The 21,548-nt window shown below is 30.4% G+C and overlaps 2 protein-coding genes across 2 annotated transcripts; one reads left to right on the forward strand and one right to left on the reverse strand.

Moving 5' to 3' along the window:
* Positions 1-398: 398 nt before the first annotated feature.
* Positions 399-3,792, forward strand: LOC137833629 (uncharacterized). Its single transcript, XM_068641943.1, has 3 exons — positions 399-686; positions 1,684-2,094; positions 3,653-3,792. Exons 1-2 carry the CDS (start codon positions 399-401, stop codon positions 2,080-2,082), a joined length of 687 nt encoding a protein of 228 aa, XP_068498044.1. The 3' UTR covers positions 2,083-2,094; positions 3,653-3,792.
* Positions 3,793-16,332: 12,540 nt separating this feature from the next.
* On the reverse strand, positions 16,333-17,187 carry LOC137821650 (stress-response A/B barrel domain-containing protein At5g22580-like). The gene is made up of 2 exons (XM_068626347.1): positions 16,991-17,187; positions 16,333-16,701 (listed from the first exon to the last, which is right to left on the reverse strand). The coding sequence occupies exons 1-2, from the start codon at positions 17,107-17,109 to the stop codon at positions 16,503-16,505; spliced, it is 318 nt and encodes a 105-aa protein (XP_068482448.1). The 5' UTR covers positions 17,110-17,187; the 3' UTR covers positions 16,333-16,502.
* Positions 17,188-21,548: the final 4,361 nt, after the last annotated feature.

Genomic DNA, 21,548 nt, shown 5'->3' on the forward strand with positions numbered 1-21,548 from the left:
AGGCTTGCATTTTTGGAAAGAATCACAAGATACCATTTCTTAAGGAGCCTTGACGTGCAAAATTTCCTTTGGAGCTTGTTCATACAGATGTTTGTGGTCCAATGAACATATCATCAGTTGGAGGTAATAAATATTTTTTAACCTTTATTTAAAACATTTGTTGAAAGAGAGAGTGACAAACAAATTAAGATGGTGCGTAGTGATGGAGGAGATGAATACAAGTCTAATGAGTTCAAGAGGCACAATGAAGAACTTGGGTTGCAACATAACATAACATGTCCTTACACACCTCAACACAACGGAGTTGCCGAGAGAAAGAATAGAACAATCATGGACATGGCGAGGAGCATGCTTAAAGCGAAAGGTATGCCAAATTATTTTTGGGCTGAGGCTGTAACATGTGTGGTATATTTGATAAACATATCACCACTCGTAGTGTTCCTAACACAACTCCGATTGAGGCATGGAGCGGATTCAAACCCAATGTTCAACACTTGAAGGTATTTGGGTCAATTACTTATGCTCATGTCCCCAAGGCAGCAAGATCAAAGTTGAATGATAAGGCAGTGAATACCATTTTCATTGGATATAATCATGGAGGATACAAACTGTACAATCCAATGACAAAGAAGGTGATTGTGAGTCGTGATGTTACATTTGTTGAAGATGAGGAATGGCAATGGAATGTAGCAGCTAAAATGGATTCAAAAAAATGATATTATTATGTTTTGAACGATGATGTGGAAGATGGAGTCACTCTTGAAGCACCTGCAGTTCAACCTGCAACTATGATGGAGTGACCAAGAAGGCAAAAGCGAAAACCTGTACATCTTCAAGATTGCGAAGTAAATCTTGATGATGAAGTTGATGACAATGGAGATTTGGTTCACTTTGCTTTTCTTGCAGAATTAGAACCTGTGAGACTTGTCGATGCCATTCAACACCCCAAAAGGCTATGAATGAAGAATTGATGGCGATTGAGAAAAACAATATCATGACTCAAATTGGGAAGGTTGTTCCAAATCAGAATTAAGGGAGGATGTTGGTTATTAATTCTGATTTTATTACCCTTAAACTATTTTACCGTTATATTGCATTAATGGTTAGTTTACAGGCCTGTTAGTATTCCTATTTTATAGCTTCTAGTAATTGTAATTTTATTATATATATGATTGAGTAAATCAAAATGAATAAGATAAGTTTTGCAATTTTGTGCAATCACTACAAAAAAGCGTGTATATAGTGGCGTTTATAATATGGCGGTTATTAAAAACCGCCACTGTTAGTTGTATAATACGACAGTTTCGTAAGTGCCATAATGTTCCTTCGAAATATGGCATTTAGAATCGTCATAATTAGTTTTCAAAATAAAATTTCTCCCGCTTTTCATTCCCTCCATAACCTTCATCTTTCCCCAAGTTTTTTTTCGTTTTCCCCTCTTTCACTCTTCAAAAATATACCTTTGACTCTTGGAAATGTACTTCTTTCACTCAACCTCTAAACCCTAACTCTCACCCTCATCCTCTTTCAATCTTCACGTTCCTCCTTTCCTTCTCAGCCCCATTTCATAAACCCCCCTCTCACCCTCACCGCAATCGTTTCCAAATACTTGAAGGAGGCACTGATTTTTTGTTTTTGTATTTTTGTTATGTAAAATTGAGCAGAATCATTCGTAAAATTTAGTTAATTGTTTATTTGGGGGTTGACTTGCTTTTGAAAACGTGGTTGATTTTGATAAACAAAGGTTCCAACATTCGAAAGACGGTGATGAACTTGTTCCTAGGACAAGCGATGGAAGGAAGAGTGGAGAAGAAGATGAGGGAGACGGGAGAGTGGGTTGCCGCTAATGCGAGGCCAAAATCACTTCTTCCAGTACCTTCTCCTTTCACCAACTCCAATCTCATTTCTAATTTAATGCTAATAATCTTAATGTCATTCTTCTCTTCTTCTGTTGTAGGAAAAGGAAGATTTCTGTTTATGGTTCAATGGATGCTTCCAATTTGGATAACATTGTTCCTAATAGCTTTTGGAGCCTTCAAAATACCATTCACCAACACCTTTCTTGACGATCTCCTCCTGTGATATATCATTTGGGTAATTGAAGTTTAATATTTAATATTTCAAATCCTTTGGCTTTTTGGTTAATGTTTAAATAATAAATATGTCTTGTTTCAAGAATTTAATGATAAAAATAAGCTAAACTCTTGGAATCAATTGATCATTCATTTGATTCAATGATGCATTCTGTTACTTCTTATGCACTATATTTTGGTATGACATGTGAGTTCAAGCAAGAATCACATGATGGATTCATGGAAGCTTATTTACATCTTGTAAACCGTGATTTTGATGCATTGGCCAATGACTTTGTCACTCTTGGGTATTAATATTTACTTATGTTCCCTTATAATTATTAGAGTGATTATTGTTATTGAAATAAGATATCACTTTTATGGCAATTTTGGAATATATTGTTTCTTTGTGGATTTATTTGCTAGTTATATTTTATTATTTCGCAATACCTTATCACGTGATTGAGAAATGAAAACTATTGCTATATCAGTGGGTTTGTTTCCCCTCTCTTGAATTTCACTTATTGCATCATTCATTTATTCTTATGCCTTGCTACTCTTCTTTGCTTCTGGGTTACCTTTCGGGGTGCCTCAGCTAGTTGTCTATTTTTTGGGATCATATATGCCAAGTGCTGTCAGGAAATGTCCTTACACTTTCTTGGGCGTTAAAACGATCTACTCTTGACTACAATAATGAGTGGTTATGTAGTTGTGAAGTTGTAGCTGCATCCCCGTACTTTTAAATCGTGTCTAACCGTTCTAATAGCCATGATTTTGTGAGTTTTACTGACTTGTAAATAAGAACTTTCAGCTGCTCTCGTAGCTCTTCAATTCAGTGGAATAAAATTTTCTAGAATTTGAGGAGTTTATGATAGACTGTCGCATGTTAGTTGTTTGTGCAATTATCCGAAATGTAAATTGTGAATAATTATTTCTAGTTAGCATATCTAAAGTTCCTTTCTGAGAGTAGAATATTTATAATGGATAATGATATATACTACAACAGTTTTTTAATCTGTCTTTTTAAGGTAGAGGTGCTAATCTATATATCTTACAAGATTATGTGCAACATATATCAATTATATATATCATTCTCATAATCTCTTTCTACTTTCTTTTTAGCTCCATAATTTAAGTATATATATTTGTTTTCTTGTGATATCACTGTACACATGTTTTATTACTATAATTGTGAAGGTGGACAATGTTTCAAAAGTATGTTTTATTATTATTTTTGTTAGACTGATTTTAACATTTTTTTTACCTTTGTCTATTCGAAATTGTTTCTTAGAGCATCTTGGAAGTTTTGAATCACATTTCAGGTAATAAATTTATAATTATAATATTTGTTTCACTTTTACTTTTGGGTGGACTATCATTGTTTCTCTTGTATTAACAGTGCTACATTTCTAGCAATCATGGTGCATAACTTTTTCATATTTGATATAGTCCATCCATTTGTATAATTCCTTGCACATCTGCATATATAATTCCCTGCATATTTGTCTTCATTATAGTATTATTTTCATTTATTTTTTAAAAATTAAAAATTAACTTAAAACATATTTTATTTATTTCAGGCACCAGATGTTGGAAGTGATGTTCCATCACCAAACCAAAATATTATAGGATCAAGTGGAGGCAACAAGACAAATTAGGACGTGACTTGTAATATGTTCAAATATAAATATTGATATTTTGACAATTTAATGTTATCATTTTGATTCCTTTGACATTATCAACTTTGTTCTCTTAATGAATGAATGAGGTCATTTTTTTATTGATATGTTTCTATCATTCAATTATTAATATTTTCCAAGTTTAATTATATTATGAAATTAATTTGTGTTATGATTTAATTATATTATGAAATTAAATTGTGATAAGAAATTTATTTATAATATAAAGTTTAATTATATTATGAAAAATTTAATTATAAGAACATAATTGAATAAATTATTAAAAATATTAAAAATTAAATTAAATATTTATTATTCTAATTACAATAATGGTAATGGTTATTATAAATGTCATATTATACCGTATTAAGTGGCGTTTAAAATTGTCGTTATTTACATTGAAATTGGTTTACCCAGTTTTAAAATTACGACATTTATAACTGACGCTAATTACACGCTTAAAACCGCCACTTTATACAATGCATAATATGGCGTCTGCTACAACGGTTCTCATTTGACTGCCACATTAAACTTTGTGACGACAAGAATTCTGGCGGTACGCGGTACCGCCACATACGTATAATACGGCGGTTAAAAACGTCAGTTTTTGCAAAAATAACCGCCGCATTATACACGTTTTTTGTAGTGAATTACGTTCAATCAATTGCTACAACCTTTTGTCTCTTATTTTCTTCAATTAGTTCCTACATATATTACATATTTATGAATTATATAAATTGACAATAAAGATTTATATGCACAAATATGTTTTAATTTTTTTTCTAGCAAAAAGATGTTTCTCATGAATGGTTCAAAAGGATTTGTTCCTTATTTTTATAACCATAATAAAAATTTATATAATAAGTTTGAGTTTTTAGAAAATTAATGTATTTCTCATTTTTAAAATTGTGTTAGAATTATCAGAAATTCAACAAATACTTTTTGAATTAGACACTTCATCGATATGTGTTCTACGAGTGTCGATGTCTAATACGTGTGTCTGACACGAACACACTATTCAATGTAAAAAATGTTAATTACACTTAGCATAATTTTTTTTTAATTTGTGTCTGACACCAAAACCATTTATTCTTATAGTATAAACAATGAATATTGTTAAATATCCTTACACTACAAGAAAATAATTAAATTGCAACTAATTTTGGAGACCAAAATAATTAATTACTATTGGAATAAACTAGAGACCATTTTAGAGACTAAAAAATTTATTGGTATTTGAAGTAGTTTCTATTATTAATAAAAAAAATTATAAAGTAGTTTTTAAATTAGTATCTAACCATTAACTACTAAGGTTTTAACTACTAATATTTTATATTCTAAATTAGTTTCTAAAAGACTAATTCAACCAATTTAGAATCTAAAATATTAGTACTTAAAATCTTGGTAGCTAATTTAGATACCAATTTAGATTCTTTTACTAATAATAAAAACCACTTTAAATACAAATAAATTTTTAGTATCTAAAATAATATCTAATTTAGTTAATATAGTGACTAATTATTTTTATCTTTAATTTTAGTTGTTATTTAATGATTTTTTTCGTAATGTTATGATATATGATGCTCACAAATTTCTAATGAATATAATAACAAATCCTAATAAATCCTAATACTTGGTTGCCTCCTCCGAATATGTGAATGCAATGAATAATAATAATAATAGGAAAAGGCAAACAAAAAAAGTCAAATTATTTCAGGAAGTGTCAATAATAACACGCAGAAGATTGAAATTCTTTAAAACAAAAATCTAAGAAAAAGTAATGAAAGGAAAAATTTATTGGACTTAGCATTAATATCAGAAAGTTGAATAGAACTAAAAACAAAGGACTAATAGGTTGAATGCTAAAAGTTAAAAGAATGAAATGAAATAAATAAAGGTTAATAAAAAGATAAATTAGAAAATTTACTTTGTTTTAGGTTGTCATTGCTTTAGTAGACCATCCTTCCAAAAAGTTGTGTTATTATCTCCAATTGGTCATTGGATTTTTGCATGTTCAATGTTTTTCACCATTGATAATCATTTCATACCCTACTAAAGTAGATTTGGTGTTTATGCTTTTTAAGGCAAGGCAATGGCAAATGCATGTCTTGACCCATGTCTTCACCCCACCTCTTTATTCTACCATTGAATTCTTCACTAAATCAATCAATAACCCCAAATATATGCATAGGTTCATACATTTAGAGAACCAAAAATGTGCATAATTTTATTTCCAAGTGAGCAATGATCAATGTTGCACGTGAGTACGAGATAATATATATATATATATATATATATATATATATATATAATTAAGATAATGAAGTGTGTATAAACTTAGTTAATTCTAATTGATGTAAAACTTTTAGTTGTATGAGAGCACATCTCACTAATTACCACATATGTCATTAATTATATTCTACTCAAAATATATATTGAAAATAAAGAATAATGGGTATAAAGAGTAGTGACATTTTTTGTGAATCCATAATGATAATAATAAAAATTAATTTTAACATCTAAATATGTAAATTAGTTTTAATATATCAAAGTTAAAAAAATAACAAATAAGGGTACAAATTTTAATTTTAATATAACAAAGAAAGGTAACTTCCTTGTTAAGAAAATAATATTTTTTCTTAGAAAATTATGAAAAATAACTTTTTTTTGGACTCCTCATATTCATAGATTGGTGTTAGTGCACCTCTGTTAAGACTGACATAGTAGTTTGATAAGGAGACTAAAAGGGAAAAAGGTTCCCAACTTGACCTAAAAAGTAAAAGGAAGATGTTGAGTGAAAAATTCTTAAAGAAGAGGAAGAAAGAGACAGATTGAGAGGGTGGAAAAGAAGATAAAGATAGAAAAAAGAGGTAATAGAAGAAAGAATAAGTGCTATCTTTAGGTTGTAAGAGTAAGAAAAGATGAACAAAACAGAAAATAGATCAAATAAAAAAAAGAAGCTAAAGATAAACTTAAAAAAAGTGATATATTACAATTAATACATACTTCAATATTATTGGTATAATTTTTTTTAATTGCACTAATTACTTTTAGTGGAATTGTTTTACTCTAACTTTATCTTAAATAAATTGCATGACTCCATGAAAAGACACACACAAAAGTTGGATGAGAAATTAATGAAAATACCTATGATATTTTCAAACTATCATGGTTATTCCCTTAATAACCAAACAAAAGAAAATCACGTTGGAAAGGATGAAACTGAAGTGTAGATTATATAGAAGTTCTTAAGAATCGCACCTAGGAACCTTAAAATCTTCAAATAGAAAAGTTGTAGACACTCAGGTCAATAACCGATTAAAAACCAATAAGTATCAGTACGAAATGATATTACTTTTAGGAGAAACAATACTATATAAGCTTTTGCTAATTATTATTAATATGATAAAAAGTAAATAATATTTTTTTAAAAATTTATTATCATTTATATTATATTAAAGATTAAAAAAACGAGGTATTAATATATGATAGCAATCCACTTGTTACAATTGATTTATTTAAATATTACAATTGATTTATTTAAATATTATTAGAAAAGATTATCTGATTTTAATTGATAATAATTTATATAAAGATATATTTTATTGTTTTGGTCCTGCCAATATATTTTCACTTCACTCAGGAGTTGACATCAATGACAGTTTATATATGTCTTCCTCCTCCAACCCACCGAGACGAGGAAAAAAACGTGATGGAACACTAACCTCTAAAGTCGGATGCGGTGATTGATCCTAGCGATGCTATCTCTTGAACTTGAGATCAGAACATTCAAATGTTCCTACCAAAAATGGACTCGAAGGGTACCTCGGTGAGGACGGTGTGTTCCTCGGGGAACGAGTTTTTAGTTGGTCTCCGATGAGAGGGAGATGTTCACCTGCGAAATACTCTTCGATGCTTAAGTCAGTAGGAGCACAAATGATAAATTCTTACCAAAGAGCTAAGAGTATAGAATAAAGTTTAGTGTGTCCTCTCATTGAGAGTGTCCTCTTAGTAAGAGAATCATCACCTATTTATAGGTTTTGTTGGACTCAAACCATTAAGAAAAACATTGAATGGTTATCATGAGATATAAATGGATTTTATAACAGTAACCTAGAACCGCTAGTAACTTATAACCGATTTATGGTATGATTTATGGGTCTTAAATATAATATTAAATAGACAATTATTGTCTGATTTATGTGCCTTAAATATTATATTAAATAAGTGGTTATTGGTCTGAATGTACTCGATCGTAATTGGGGTTATGTACATAAGTCCCCCCAACTCGAAATCTGAGAAGATCAATTTGAAGGATGAACGAATTCAGTTAGGACCTGTTTGGATTTGGTTTTTAACTATGTTCATGGTTGAACATGTTTCGTTCTTTATTGAACTTTTCTTATTTTGCTTTGCTCTTGGTTGAGCGTGTTGTCGTGTTCTTGGTTGAGCGTTTCTAGTTCTTGATTGAACTTGTATTATTTTTTATGCACTCTTGGTTGAACGAGTTGTAGTGCTCTTGGTTGAGGGTTTTTATTTCTTGATTGAACTTGCATTATTTTGCTTCACTCTTAGTTGAATGAGTTGTTGTGCTATTGGTTGAGTGTTTTTAGTTCTTGGTTGAACTTGCATTATTTTGTTTTGCTCTTGGTTAAGCATGTGGTTGTGCTCTTGGTTGAGCGTTTTTAGTTATTGATTGAATTTGTATTATTTTTGTTGAGCGAGTTGTTGTGCTCTTGATTGAACTTTATTTTTGTTGTGCTCTTAGTTGAGTGATTTTAGTTCTTGATTGAACTTGACGGGATTATACCGAAAAAAAGGGAATTTATTATGCCGAGCTTGCCTCATTAAAACCTTGCTTGGTAAAACCCTCCTTAGGGTAAAAATCCCAACAAAGGAAAAAGAGTACAAGTTCTCGGTTTTCAACTATAGTACACCTTTAAATGGGTTACGTTCCACATTCTTGGAATAAACTTGCCACTTACCGACGAGTTGTTCTATGCTTTGCGGCCTCCTTCCTGACCCAGTCTACTACATGAAGTGGTTTAAGACCCCCGATTGGACCAACTCCTCCAGAAGATCCCTTACCTTAAAACACTCATTCGTGCTATATGTTGAACCAAGTGGTGTTCAAGCTTTGAAGAATCCAAACCCTTTGAAGGATAATGAAGGCTGGTTGTGCTTGCTGTTGTTGGGTTGTCCTTTAGATAGGATCTAGGGTAGATTTAATATGTAATCCACTATTGATTGAATCCAAAGCATAAGCACTCTCAATCCTTTTAAAAGAAAAGTGTTTTTCAAGCTAAGTGAAAAACAACATGTTTTGTCGAAACAACCGATTGTTTTATACTTAAGTGTTTTTAGAAAAGGTTGAAAACTGTTTTTATGGTTGACTTGCTCTCAAAACCAAAACAACCGATTGTTTGTTTTGGTATCTTAACAAAAAATGGTTTGTGCTTTGACTGAGCATTAAATGATTTTCTAACTGTTTACACTCCAGTTTTTAATGTTTTGACCAATCTTTAAATGCAATTAATAGTCTGATAAGATTTGATAACAAACAACAACTTTGTTTTACAAATAGAAAAAAAGATTTGAGTTTTTCACAGATTTTGAAAGAGTTGAGATTGTTTAGAGATTGAGTTTGATCAAAGTGTGTGAGATAGAATTTTCTCTTGTATTGATTTCATATTTCATTTTGTAACAAATGTAATTCTTGTATCTGTTGAAGAAACCTTGTGTGTTTGTTGAGAAGTGTTGTGTGTTCTTGAGGGGATCAAGATCAGCATTCTTAGTGTTGGTGTGTTGACCAAGAGGAGTGTGTGTCTTGAGGGGATCAAGGTCACTTCTTTGGTTGTGGTGTAAGTGATCTAGGTTTGATTGCTTAGTGGAATTCCTCAGTGGTTTCTGAGAAGACTGGATGTAGCTCTGGGTTTAGAGTGAACCAGTATAAACATTTGTGTGCATTCTCTTTATCCTTAATCTCTTTAAATTCAGTTTTAATATTTGCAAACTGGTATAAACAACTGATTGTTTCTGTGAAACAACCGATTGTTTTTTTGGTGCTGTTGTTTTTGCTTTGTGTTTTGGCAAACTGAATTTCTTATCATTTGTTTCTCGAAGTAATTTCATTCTTGGCTTGAAAGTTTGCGAAAACCCTCTTTAAACAATTCACCCCCCTCTAGTTTAAAGTCATACATTCTAACAATTGGCATCAAGAGCTTGGTTCCTAAAAGTTATTCAAGTTGATCCTAAAACTGTTTTTAAATGGCTGATAGACTACCTTTTGGTGGTCCTTTTGCCCCAAAGTTTGAAAAGGATGGATCTTCCATTGAAAATTCTTGGTCTCAATGGACTGATTCTGAAAGCAAGAAGGCCAAATTTGATTGCATTGCTAAAAACATAATAACCTCTTGTTTTGAATTCAGATGAGTTTTTCACGGTCTCTCAATGAAAATCTGCAAAAGAAATGTGGGACACCTTGGAGGTAACTCATGAAGGTACAAATGAGGTGAAGAGAGCTATGAAACATACTCTAATCCAAGAGTATGAGATGTTTAGAATGCTCAAAGGTGAAACAATTGCTGAAGTGCAGAAAAGATTCACGCACATCATCAATCATCTCATGAGCCTTGACAAGACCTTTGAAAAGGAAGAGCTAAACATCAAGATTTTGAAATGTCTTGATAGAGCATGGCAACCTAAGGTAACTGATGTTAGAAAAGATGGCTTTAAATTAGAGGGGGGGTGAATTGTTTAAAGGGGTTTTCGCAAACTTTTCAAAGCTAGAATGAATTTATTTCAAAAACCAATTGATTCAGCAATTCAGTTAGCCAAAATAGCAAGCAAAAATTGTAGTACTAGAAAAAACAATCGGTTGTTTATACCAGCAAACAAAAAACAAACTGAAATTAAAGAGTTAGAGATAGAGAGATTGTACACAGTTGTTTATACTGGTTCACTCCAAACTAGAGCTACATTCAGTCTTCTCAGAAACCCTGAGGATATCCACTAAGCAACCACCACTTGATCACTTACACCACAACCAAGAGAATGACCTTGAACACCTTCAAGAAACACACTCTCCTTGGCCAACACTAAGATTGCTGATCTGGAACACCTCAAGAACACACAACCAATCTCAGCAAAACACACAAACGAATTGCTCAGCAGTTTACAAAGATTACACTTGTTACAGATGAATATCTGAAATCAATACAAGTAGAATCTTATTCCAGCACCTTGATCAATCTCTAAACTCTTAAGTAATCTCAGAACTCTTTGAAAAACTCTTAGTGAAAAACTTTGTCTCAAGATTCTTATTTCTTAAAAACAGTTTTTTTGAAATTATACAAAGATATAGTTTGTTATCAAATCTTAACAAACTCTTAATTGCAGTTAAAATAGATTGGTCAAAGCATTTAATGACTGGAGCATATTCAGTTAAAGCATTTAAAGCTCAGTCAAAGAAAACAGTTTTTCTATTATGGTTCCAAAACAAACAATCGGTTGTTTCCTCGAATCAATCAGTTGTTTTGGTACTTAACAGTTTTCATCATTCAAAAACAGTTTTCAAACTTTCTCAAAACACCTAAATGTAAACAATCGGTTGTTTCGACAAAACAATCGGTTGTTTCAACTTAGTTTGAAAAACATTTTACTTTGATAAAGATTGAAACGCTAATTGCTTGAGATTTAATCCAAGGGTGGATTACAACATTAAACTACCCCAGAACAAAGCTTAAACCAGCACAACAACATCAAGCAAAACAGAGGCTTCAACATCCTTCAAAGGATTCAGCGGTATGCTCCAAGTGTTGTTGGTCACTAATAGTTATCGTTTTGCTGTCAAATTAATATGATTCTAGCGTAGACTTGTCTAACACTAGAGAGATGATAGTATAATTGTGAACAAATGTCCCCAACTCGTCTCCCAACGAATCCAATAGTAAAATCAGTTGATCAGGGTTTAAAATCTATCTGCAAGCAATAAAAGTTAGCAATAACAATAAAGATGAAAATGGGGTTTGAGATAGTTATGCAAAAAATATAAAAGAGATTAAAATAGCAAATAAAAAGCGGTTGATCCCAAGTTCTTCCACCATTGAATTCTTCACAGGTTCTCTAAAGATTAATCTTTTCTCAATCCTCCAACAGAGTTAAACCAGATTGAACATGCGCCGATCTGATTCAGCTGAAACTCACCAGTAAAGCATGTGTCTACTAGTTTAATCAATACCCACTTTGTTCCATGCGTATACTCCATGGGAATGCTTACCTCCTCTCCCTTGAATCATGCGCCCAAGAAATTAATTAGAACAATGCGAACTAACTAAGAAACCAAAGTTTAAGATAAGGAAGACTCTCAATCATGCGTTCAAGTACAACCATGTCACAAAAACCAGTTTTCCAGGAGATTAGACAATAAAAACAATTGTTATAGAGAATTAAAAATCGAAACTTTTTATTGAACAAAACCTCAAAACTCAATGGGGAATTACAAAAGAATCAACCAAAAAGGTTTAACCTTTTCTCCTTTATGCTTGTGTCCTTTTATAGGCTTTTCTGCTCCAAGGATATTGGGAAAATATTGCAGTTTAGATTTTGTAAACAGTTTCCACTTTCCATAATTCTTTTTATTTTGCAAAAGATTTGCTTCCAATTCTGTTTCTGGAATCTTGTAGCTTTTATTTTCTCTTTCTTCTCCTCAGAATATTTTTTCTGTTTTGGTTCAAGAAGCAACTTGGACTTTTGCATATTTGGCCCATTCACAAAGGTAGATGCTTCCTCCGGATAATTTACTCTAAAAACACAAAATTAACAATAGTTAAGGCCCAAATAAACCCAATTATAAGAATATTAATTAAAACAATGGATTTATTTATTATTATAGTCCAATAATCTATGATTAAGGCTATTGTGTGTGAATAAATATATGTTCATCAGTCACCCTGAGTGGTGTTGTTGTTGTCCCTACGATCTATATGATCATGCAGTACCAGTAATTTTGCCCTATGTTACTTTCTTAGGGATGCCAAATCTCGTTCCAATTTTTCCTGCATTTGGCTTAGGGCGTCTCTCACAGTTTTAGGTAATCCTTCCTCGTGTGTTCTGGGGGATCCCCTATCGGTTGATTTGTGTTTTACTGTTAGATACTCATATTGAGAGTGTATGTCCATATTTCTATAGTGGTCCTGAGAAAAGTTTTACCATGCCCATGGTGGGCGCCAAATGTTCCTACAAAAAATGGACTCGGAGTGTACCTCGGTGAAGACTGTGTGTTCCTCGGAGAATGAGCTTTGGAGCATAAAAATGATGATAAATTCTTAACAAAGAGCTAAGAGTATAAAATAGGGTTTAGTGTGTCCTCTTACTAAGAGAGTCATCACCTATTTCTAGGGCTTGTTGGACTCAAACCATTAAGAAAAACATTGAATGATTATCATGAGATATAAATGGATTTTATAACAGTGACCTATAATCGTTAGTAACTTATAATAGATTTATGGTCTGGTTTATGTGTCTTAATATTGAACGTACAATTATTGTCTGATTTATGTGCCTTAAATATTATAATAAAAGAGCGATTATTGGTCTAAATGTACGCGGTCGTAATTGGGAGTATGTACACTTATGATAATGAGTAAATACATAAGTATTTCATGATTCGAGTAGATACAACAAGTCATTTGCTTGGAACCTTTGCTTCAAGTGGTTAGGGCTCAGCTCGATTGTTCATTACACTTTTGTCTCACATTTCCTGTAGTCTAATATACATGAAACACCTACTTGTTAATTTAATTTTGAAAAATGTCTATATTGCGATGGTAAGTGAGATTTGGAGACATAGGAATAAACACATCTTTAAAGGTGGAGTGATTGACCATTCCGAAATTTTCTTCATGGCTCAATTAAAGGTCTGATCCTAAGTAACCTTTAAAGTCCTTTATGCTTGTTTTTCATTTACTGACATGTGTCTGGATATCCTGGTTTGTATGTATTCGATTAAATATAAGTGATTTATTTAGGCTGATCAGACTGCATTTGTTCTAGTAGGAAGTTAGTGGCAAGATTTTGAGAGGAGGAATTGTTCGTTTCTGTGCAATTTTGTACATGGATTGATCACCCCTAAAGTGATTTTTATTTATTTATTTTTGTATTACTGATAAAAAAAAAATAAGTCTTTCATTATTATAATCATAGTATTTTTTGTTAAGTAGGTGAATGATATGTTATGTTTGATTGCTACATTTTAAAGATGAAAACTTTTTTAGCCGACTATATATAACACATTATACCATGTTTAGTTTTTTTTATAAATATTGAAATACACTATTAAATACTTATTTTAAGTAAAATACTTAATTTTTATATAACCTTTAAAATTTACATAGACATCATTGTATAATAATTACTGTTTTATAAAGCTTAATGCATAATGTTTAGTGAATAGATTGATGCTTGATGGTTAGTGCCGACCTTTCATCATAAATAGATTGGTGGAAAATCTTTTATTCTCTAACTGATTAGAGATGTACACTTGTTACTGTTTGACAAAAAGATATTGTCTAACTCATTAGAAGGTGTACACTTTAAGGTGCTAAATTAAGAAGATAGTGTTCTTAACTTTTTATATATCAATGTATAATATTTAGTATAAACCAATAACAATTATTTTTTTATAACAAAGCATTCTTTTGTGTTTTTTTATTTTTAAAAATATTCAAAGCATAATAAGTTCAAGCTACAAATACTCAAGGTGTGAGGTTGTATTAAATATTCTTAAATAGTAGACTAGTTAGAGGCACTCAATATGTAAAATCAAACTAAACACATTTTCATTCTTATTAATGAAGAATTGTTTAAGGTAGAGGTTAATCTAGAGAAACTTAAAGTTTAATATCAAAATAAAGATCCTCAATTTGTGCAACTGAGTTAGTGATACTCATGATGTGAATTCATGTTGTGCACAAGACTTTGAACTAAATTAGAGATACTATCATACTTGTCAATAAAGAATTACTCAAAAATTAACAAATAAAGATCAAATATTTAAGGATAGGTAAGTTGACGGGTTTTACATTTCACCTTGTATAGGTAAACATTAACATATGAAATAATATATATATATATATATATATATATATTTATTGTATTAGTAAAGTTTAAAAAAATACTTAAAACTTATGTAGTAAAGTTTTAGCTACTTTTATCTAACTCGCCTTGTTCAAATAATAAGGACGTGGTTGCAACCACATGGTTGTTCAGAGATTCAACTGTAGAATAAATTATACTAAATATTCAACTACAAGAGATATGAGAAACACCCTAATATAAAAAATTGTAACAAAAGGATTATGACACTTTGTGACTCCATCGAGGTGAGTGTCACAAATATGTTGATATACAAAAGATTGAATTATAAAATTGTAGCTTCATTCACAAGATATCATATACATACTCATAAAAAATTGACACATTATAACTTTTCACATAATTGGAGTTACACCCACCCACTTGTACGAGGGAGATGCACTTAGTAGATAAAATTATAATAAATGTTGATAAAATTTTTTTCCATGAAAGTCACCTTTAATATAATACAGGTCATGATATTTATAAATTTAATATCATATAATGGAAAATTAAAATCAAGTATTAAAAAAAAAAATATATATATATATATAATGATTTTAAAAAATAGTGTTTTTCCTTTAGTGTACTGTGTTCGGGGAATGTTTACCATGACTTAATATAATCCTTATCAATTTGTATGGACTTAAATTAAAAGATAAACATAGAATGTTCATGAAGTTCGTAAGTTCAGTGCATAATTTTTTTGAGCACCACAATAAAAAAATAAAATGAAATAATATTGTGTTGTATGTGTGTAATTATTTTAATACTAAATAAATAAAAAAAGAGGAGAAGTCTACTCTTGAATGGAATCTCAATTGGCGATGAGGAAGTTGCAACACAAGTCCATGATTTGGCAACTCAAGTTTCTTTCAAAGAAATTCACAAGTTCAATGATTCATGAATTTTTAGGCACCACAAAATGGAATAATACTATAATATTGCATGTGGGTAATTATTTTAATAATAAAAGAACAAACAAACTCAATATAAAATCTTATGAGGATCACAATCCGATTATTTAATAATATGAAAGTATTTATGCTAAAAAAATATGAATAAATTTTTTCAGTATTTTACTTGTGTGAGTAACAAAGTAAAAGGAGTGCTTCTTTGGATTTGTAGTCAGTGTCTCGGAAATTGGAAGCCTTATAAAATGTGTTGGCTGTAGAAACATGGAGAGAATTTACAGAGTATTTGATAAGAGTGGAACAATTTTTCTCTTTTATTATTAAAATGAGATTATTTTTTTTTAAAGTTATAAATGAAATTGTTTTTTAAAATTATAAAAATTGTGCAAACTTACCACATTAACACCATTTCTCCATTGTTAAAAACCGATTTTATTTTAATAATAACAGAGAATAACTGTCAAAGTTTCATAAAAAATCCGAATTTATAGTATTAGATCAACATTTTTTATCTACATGAAGCATTTTCCATAGTAATAACCAATTGAACTGCTGGAACTTTCTTATTGAGAAAAAAAAAGAGCTTATTATGAAGTTGAAATTGCAGAAGAACATGCAGGAACTAGGAACAACCATATCAGACTACAAATAGAGGATGCACACATGCATGCACTTGAAAGATGGAAAGTTTAATGAGTTGAGGATCATGCTGGTGCTTTGACAAGCTTTGATGGGAAATCCAGGACCACAATCTTCTCAATAGAGGGTGAAAACACTCCAGAGAACTCAATATGATTGGGATGAGTCCGAAATGTGTTGAACTCCTCTTTCCCATTGAATGTCATCAAGAACACATGAGTGAAACCTTGTCTTAGCATATCATGGCTTTCAATGTCTTTTCCCCTGTCATACAAACATGTGATACACATAATAAGTACAGTAGAATTGCTTACTAAATGCTAATGTTAAGGAAAAATCAAGTGAAATTCTGCATATGCCCAAAATAGTCTAAAAGGTTAAAGATCTTGTATACAACCTGTAGTTGGTTGTGCTTTTTGTTTACTATATCTCAAAGGTTATCATTGACCACTGAGATACCAGAATCACACAACTATTAACCAGTCATATGAATGCAGAAAAGCATGTGTTAAGAGAAAGAAGAAACAAAGCACTGCAATTTATGGTTTTGTACCATTCAAAGGATTTGACTTCATGAATTCCAGATACCATCTTCTCCAACCCTTGAATGAGTTCTTCAACTGCCACACCATCCTTGAACTTAACAACCACATAGTGATTAAAATCTCCCATAGCTACAACACAACTCTTGTGAATAAAAGTAGTTCCTAACAACCACGTATATATGCACAAACCTATACAACATGCACGCATAAACTATTACAGTTTCTATTTGTCCACAGCAGATCCTAAAGACCAATTTCACCATTGCTAGGTTAATCCGTTGGAGATTCCATAATAGATATAAAAACATTTCATAGTATATAAATGAGTGAGTGTAAATATCACTTTATTAACCGATTTTATAAAATTGAGTTAAACTTAAAAGTTCATTTTTTATTATGATATCAAACCTATTTAGAACTCATTATAGAATTTGCTGGATTTACCAGATCATGCGTTGTCGGAGTGATTTCAGATCAATCATAAATATATAATCTCGCGTACGAGTTGGAGTTATTCACACGTCAAGTTAATATAATCAATCAGAAAAAGGGAAAAAAAAGTTATTGGGACAGAATCCACGGTTCAATATCAGGAAAGGTACTAGTTTTAAACATAGACCCACCATGGTGCAACTTCTTCTCCATATTTGTACAGTTAAAATTGTCTGGTGTAATTGTCATTGTACATGAAGGACAGACCCCTGGGGTCATTTCCATCTAGAAGTTTGAGTTATGGGTTGGCCTCATTCAGAGTCAGAAAACATTATCATAATATTTATGCCACAAGCCTTTCCTTTCTTCACTGCCATTTTCTATTTAAGAAAAGTGGTGCCATTTGCTAGACTGTTCCCCTTGTCCTTGCCATGTGCACCACCAAGGTAAATTATTGAACTTCAATTCATGGATGAATGGCATCTTTTTATGTACTTATCTTTAAGGAATCTTGACTCACTTCAATATACAACAATGATGTGCAGCTGATTTTTATTCATCAGCTTCACCTATTTAATTCCAATAATACATATTTTTTTATTATTCTTAATTACTGATATTGAAATCATTTAATACATGTAATTAACATGGGAACTTGGAAATTCTATGAATACTTTTATTAGTGTTTTGTATCAAAATGTGTTTCTTATGTTATTATCGATGAAAGAAAATGAAGACACATTTGGCTTGATTGTATGAAATGATATGTCAAAAAAGAAATGTATTATTGATTATAGATAGCCTAATAGCACCAATACAATTGGTAATCTGTCTTAATCACAAGTTATTATGAAATAAAAAACCTTCAATATACAATTGAATTATTTGGGCTGATGTTTTTAGTAAATTTTCTCTTTATCTAATCCAAATTTTAATAATTGATGATATTTTAGTCAATAATGAACTCCAATATTTACCCTATCAAGAAATTCAAGAGATTTTAAATTGACTTATGATAAAAGTAAATGAAAGAAAGAAATAGATAGTAAATTTAACATTTTGCTAAAAAAACCTAACTTGTATATTAACCGCGAAGATTAATATGTCTATAAAAATAATATTTATTGATAAAAAAATTTAAAACACAATTTTTTTTACATTGTACCAATAGAAATATTTATAGGTAAGATCTCTTTGCAGTAAACTTCATGACTATGAGTGTATATTAATAATAACCTATGTATCGAGTTCATGTTCATTCCACATGTGGATCTTATATAAGAGTTATGAATGTCTTTTGGAAAACACAAACAATAGGTAGGTAGTGTCATGATCTTTTGGATGTACTATTTGATTTACTTGCTATTTTCAGTACATTAGGCACCACTTAGCACTAGTATAAAATAATTGTTTTATTATTATCATATAGTGTGAAAAATGAGAGTAATCATAGGATACAATAGCCTTTTCTCTTTGGGGAGATTAATTGAGTGTAAAAATGTCAAAAGGTTTCCCAACAAAAGTAACTTGTCATGATATATTAATTTTACCTTATACCTTTTAAAGATAAAACCGCTAGAACAATCATGATGGAGTTCTTACAATACCTCGAATGTGGTGATTGATCCTGATGATAATTGATCATAGTGATGTCATCTCAATATACTTGATATTAGAATATTTTAGAGTTAGAAGCTTCGTCACAATTTTGTTCTTAAAAGATGTCTTAAAGAGTTAAGAAATAAAGATGTATTTAAATTGTCTTTGACATCGATTCCTAAGCGACGTGAGACTACTAAACATACCGAAACAAACCCCTCAGTCAATGTCTATGGGTATGAGGGTTTGTTTTCAAAATCACTTTGTTTACAATACCTCGAATGTGGTGATTGATCCTACTGATGTCATCTCAATATACTTGAGATCATAATATTTTAGAGTTAGAAGTTTCTTCACAGTTTTGTTCTTAAAAGAGGTCTCAAAGAGTTAAGGAAAAAACATGCATTTAAATTGTTTTTAACATCGACACCTAAGCAACTTGAGACTATTAAACGTAGCAGAACAAACCCCTCAGTCAATGTCTAAGGGGATAAGGGTTTGTTTTCAAAATCACTTTTTTTACAATACCTAAAATGTGGTGATTGATCCTAGTGATGTCATCTCAATATACTTGAGATCATAATATTTTAGAGTTAGAAGCTTCGTCATAGTTTTATTCTTAAAAGATATCTCAAAGAGTTTAAGAAAGAATATGTATTTAAATTGTCATTGACATCGACTCCTAAGCAGTGTGAGACTATTAAACAACGTACCAGAACAAACCCCCCATCGTGTCTAAGGGGATGATGGTTTGTTTTCAAAATCACTTTTTTATTTTCTTGAGAAAAGGATGTGATGATATTGAAGACACCGAAATATATTTAATTCCATTTTTTAATAATATAAATGACTTATGAAGTTAAAATATAGTAAAGGGTGACTAAGAGAAGCACCAGAAGGATAAATAAGTATAAATATTGTATAACAAGTTTCAAGATATTTTATTATTGTTACATCAAATATAAAAAGCAATGAAATATTAAAAATCACTAGGGTATAAATATATCAATTATCTTACAAATAGCATGTGGGTCCATACTAGATTTTTTAAGGAAATAGTAAGTCAATTTTTATTAAGTCATGCAAAAAAGTTTTTTAAACCTAAACACTAGCTTATTCAAATAAACATAAATAAATATTGTTTTTATTATTATAATTAAGCACGTTAATATACAAAAAAAGAAGTCAAGCTTAAACATATAAATTTATCTGTAAATGAAAGCCCCAATCTTAGCTTTACCTTGACAATGGGCCAAGCTCATTTTTGCTGTTTTTTTGCAGTTTTCAAATTTGTTTAATGAAATAGGTTTCCATTAACAAGAATAGAGAATCATTTTGTTTCTGTGAATCTGTTAAAAACGTGTTATCAAAATAATTTTTAAAGAATAAAATGTAGTTTCAACACATAACACTCACATAACTCATGGTTTATTACATTGGCAGGCAATAGTTTTAAGTTTCTTTTTTCATTATTATGTTATATGTATATCAATTAATTTTCCCATAACTAATTTTTATATAAAAAAGAAGATGATTAAACGATATTAGAATAGTATTACTTTACATTAATATGAAATTTAAATTTTATATAAATACGCAATGAACAAAGATAAATATTTAAATGGACCATGTTTAAATCTGTAAACTCAATCTATAATCTATGTATTGGGAAATTTCTTCTTCCACCTCCATATTTTCTTCCTACACCTCCATAAATTTTTTTATTCCAAAATTACTCTCGGAGAAAAGGTGCAAGATTTGTTTTTTTTTTCATTTCCAAGTTATATAATCTGTAAATCTTTCAAACTCTAAAATTCATAATAAAAAAAACGCATTCCAAATTCTAAAATTTTGAATACAATTGCAGAGTTCAGAATATATTTCAAACCCAAAATATACCTTCCAAATTCTAGAATTCAGAAAAAAAAATGTATTTCAAATTCTAGAGTTCAGAATGTATTTTTGAACTCTAGAATTTAGAATTTTAGAATCCGAAAAAAAGGAAAGAGAGGTGTTAATGAAAAAAAATGAAGAAAACAACAAAGTTATCATTTCACATCTTTTTATGGATGTGCAGGAAGAAATTTCTCAGTTTTTGCATTAAAGAAGAGGCCCAAAAGAGAAGAATAAACAATAATTTGTCCACACTACCAGAAAGTTCTTTTTTTTTTTCTTTTTTCTCCTAATATTTTCTATTACTTCATTAACTACAATGATAACATATAACATTGGGAAGTACTTATAATATTTTTTTTGTAGCATTTTCTTCAACCTATTTCTCAATACTTTAGAGACAACCTTATACACACAACCTAAGATATAACTCATTTCAACCAAACCTATTGGATTTTTTTTCTTAGGTACTAAGGTTATAAATTATGCATTGGGATCTCTAACAATATTTACAAATTGTTGAAAATAGTTAATTGTTTGTATTACATCTCACTTTATTGTCTCTCAATTATTCTTGATAAAGTTAAAGTTAAAACCATGCTGGACCTTTTTGTGCTTTCACACTATCTTACTGCCTCCTTT

The sequence above is a fragment of the Phaseolus vulgaris genome, chromosome 11 (genome assembly GCF_000499845.2).
Source record: "Phaseolus vulgaris cultivar G19833 chromosome 11, P. vulgaris v2.0, whole genome shotgun sequence".
NCBI classification, from domain to species: domain Eukaryota; kingdom Viridiplantae; phylum Streptophyta; class Magnoliopsida; order Fabales; family Fabaceae; genus Phaseolus; species Phaseolus vulgaris.

Coding starts and splice junctions, on each gene's coding strand:
- LOC137821650 (XM_068626347.1), bottom strand. CDS start 17,109: ATGGGAGATTTTAATCACTATGTGGTTGTTAAGTTCAAGGATGGTGTG. Junction 16,702..16,990: donor GAAGTCAAATCCTTTGAATG/GTACAAAACCAT, acceptor TTTGTATGACAG/GGGAAAAGACATTGAAAGCC.
- LOC137833629 (XM_068641943.1), top strand. CDS start 399: ATGTGTGGTATATTTGATAAACATATCACCACTCGTAGTGTTCCTAAC. Junction 687..1,683: donor ATGAGGAATGGCAATGGAAT/GTAGCAGCTAAA, acceptor CGTAAAATTTAG/TTAATTGTTTATTTGGGGGT.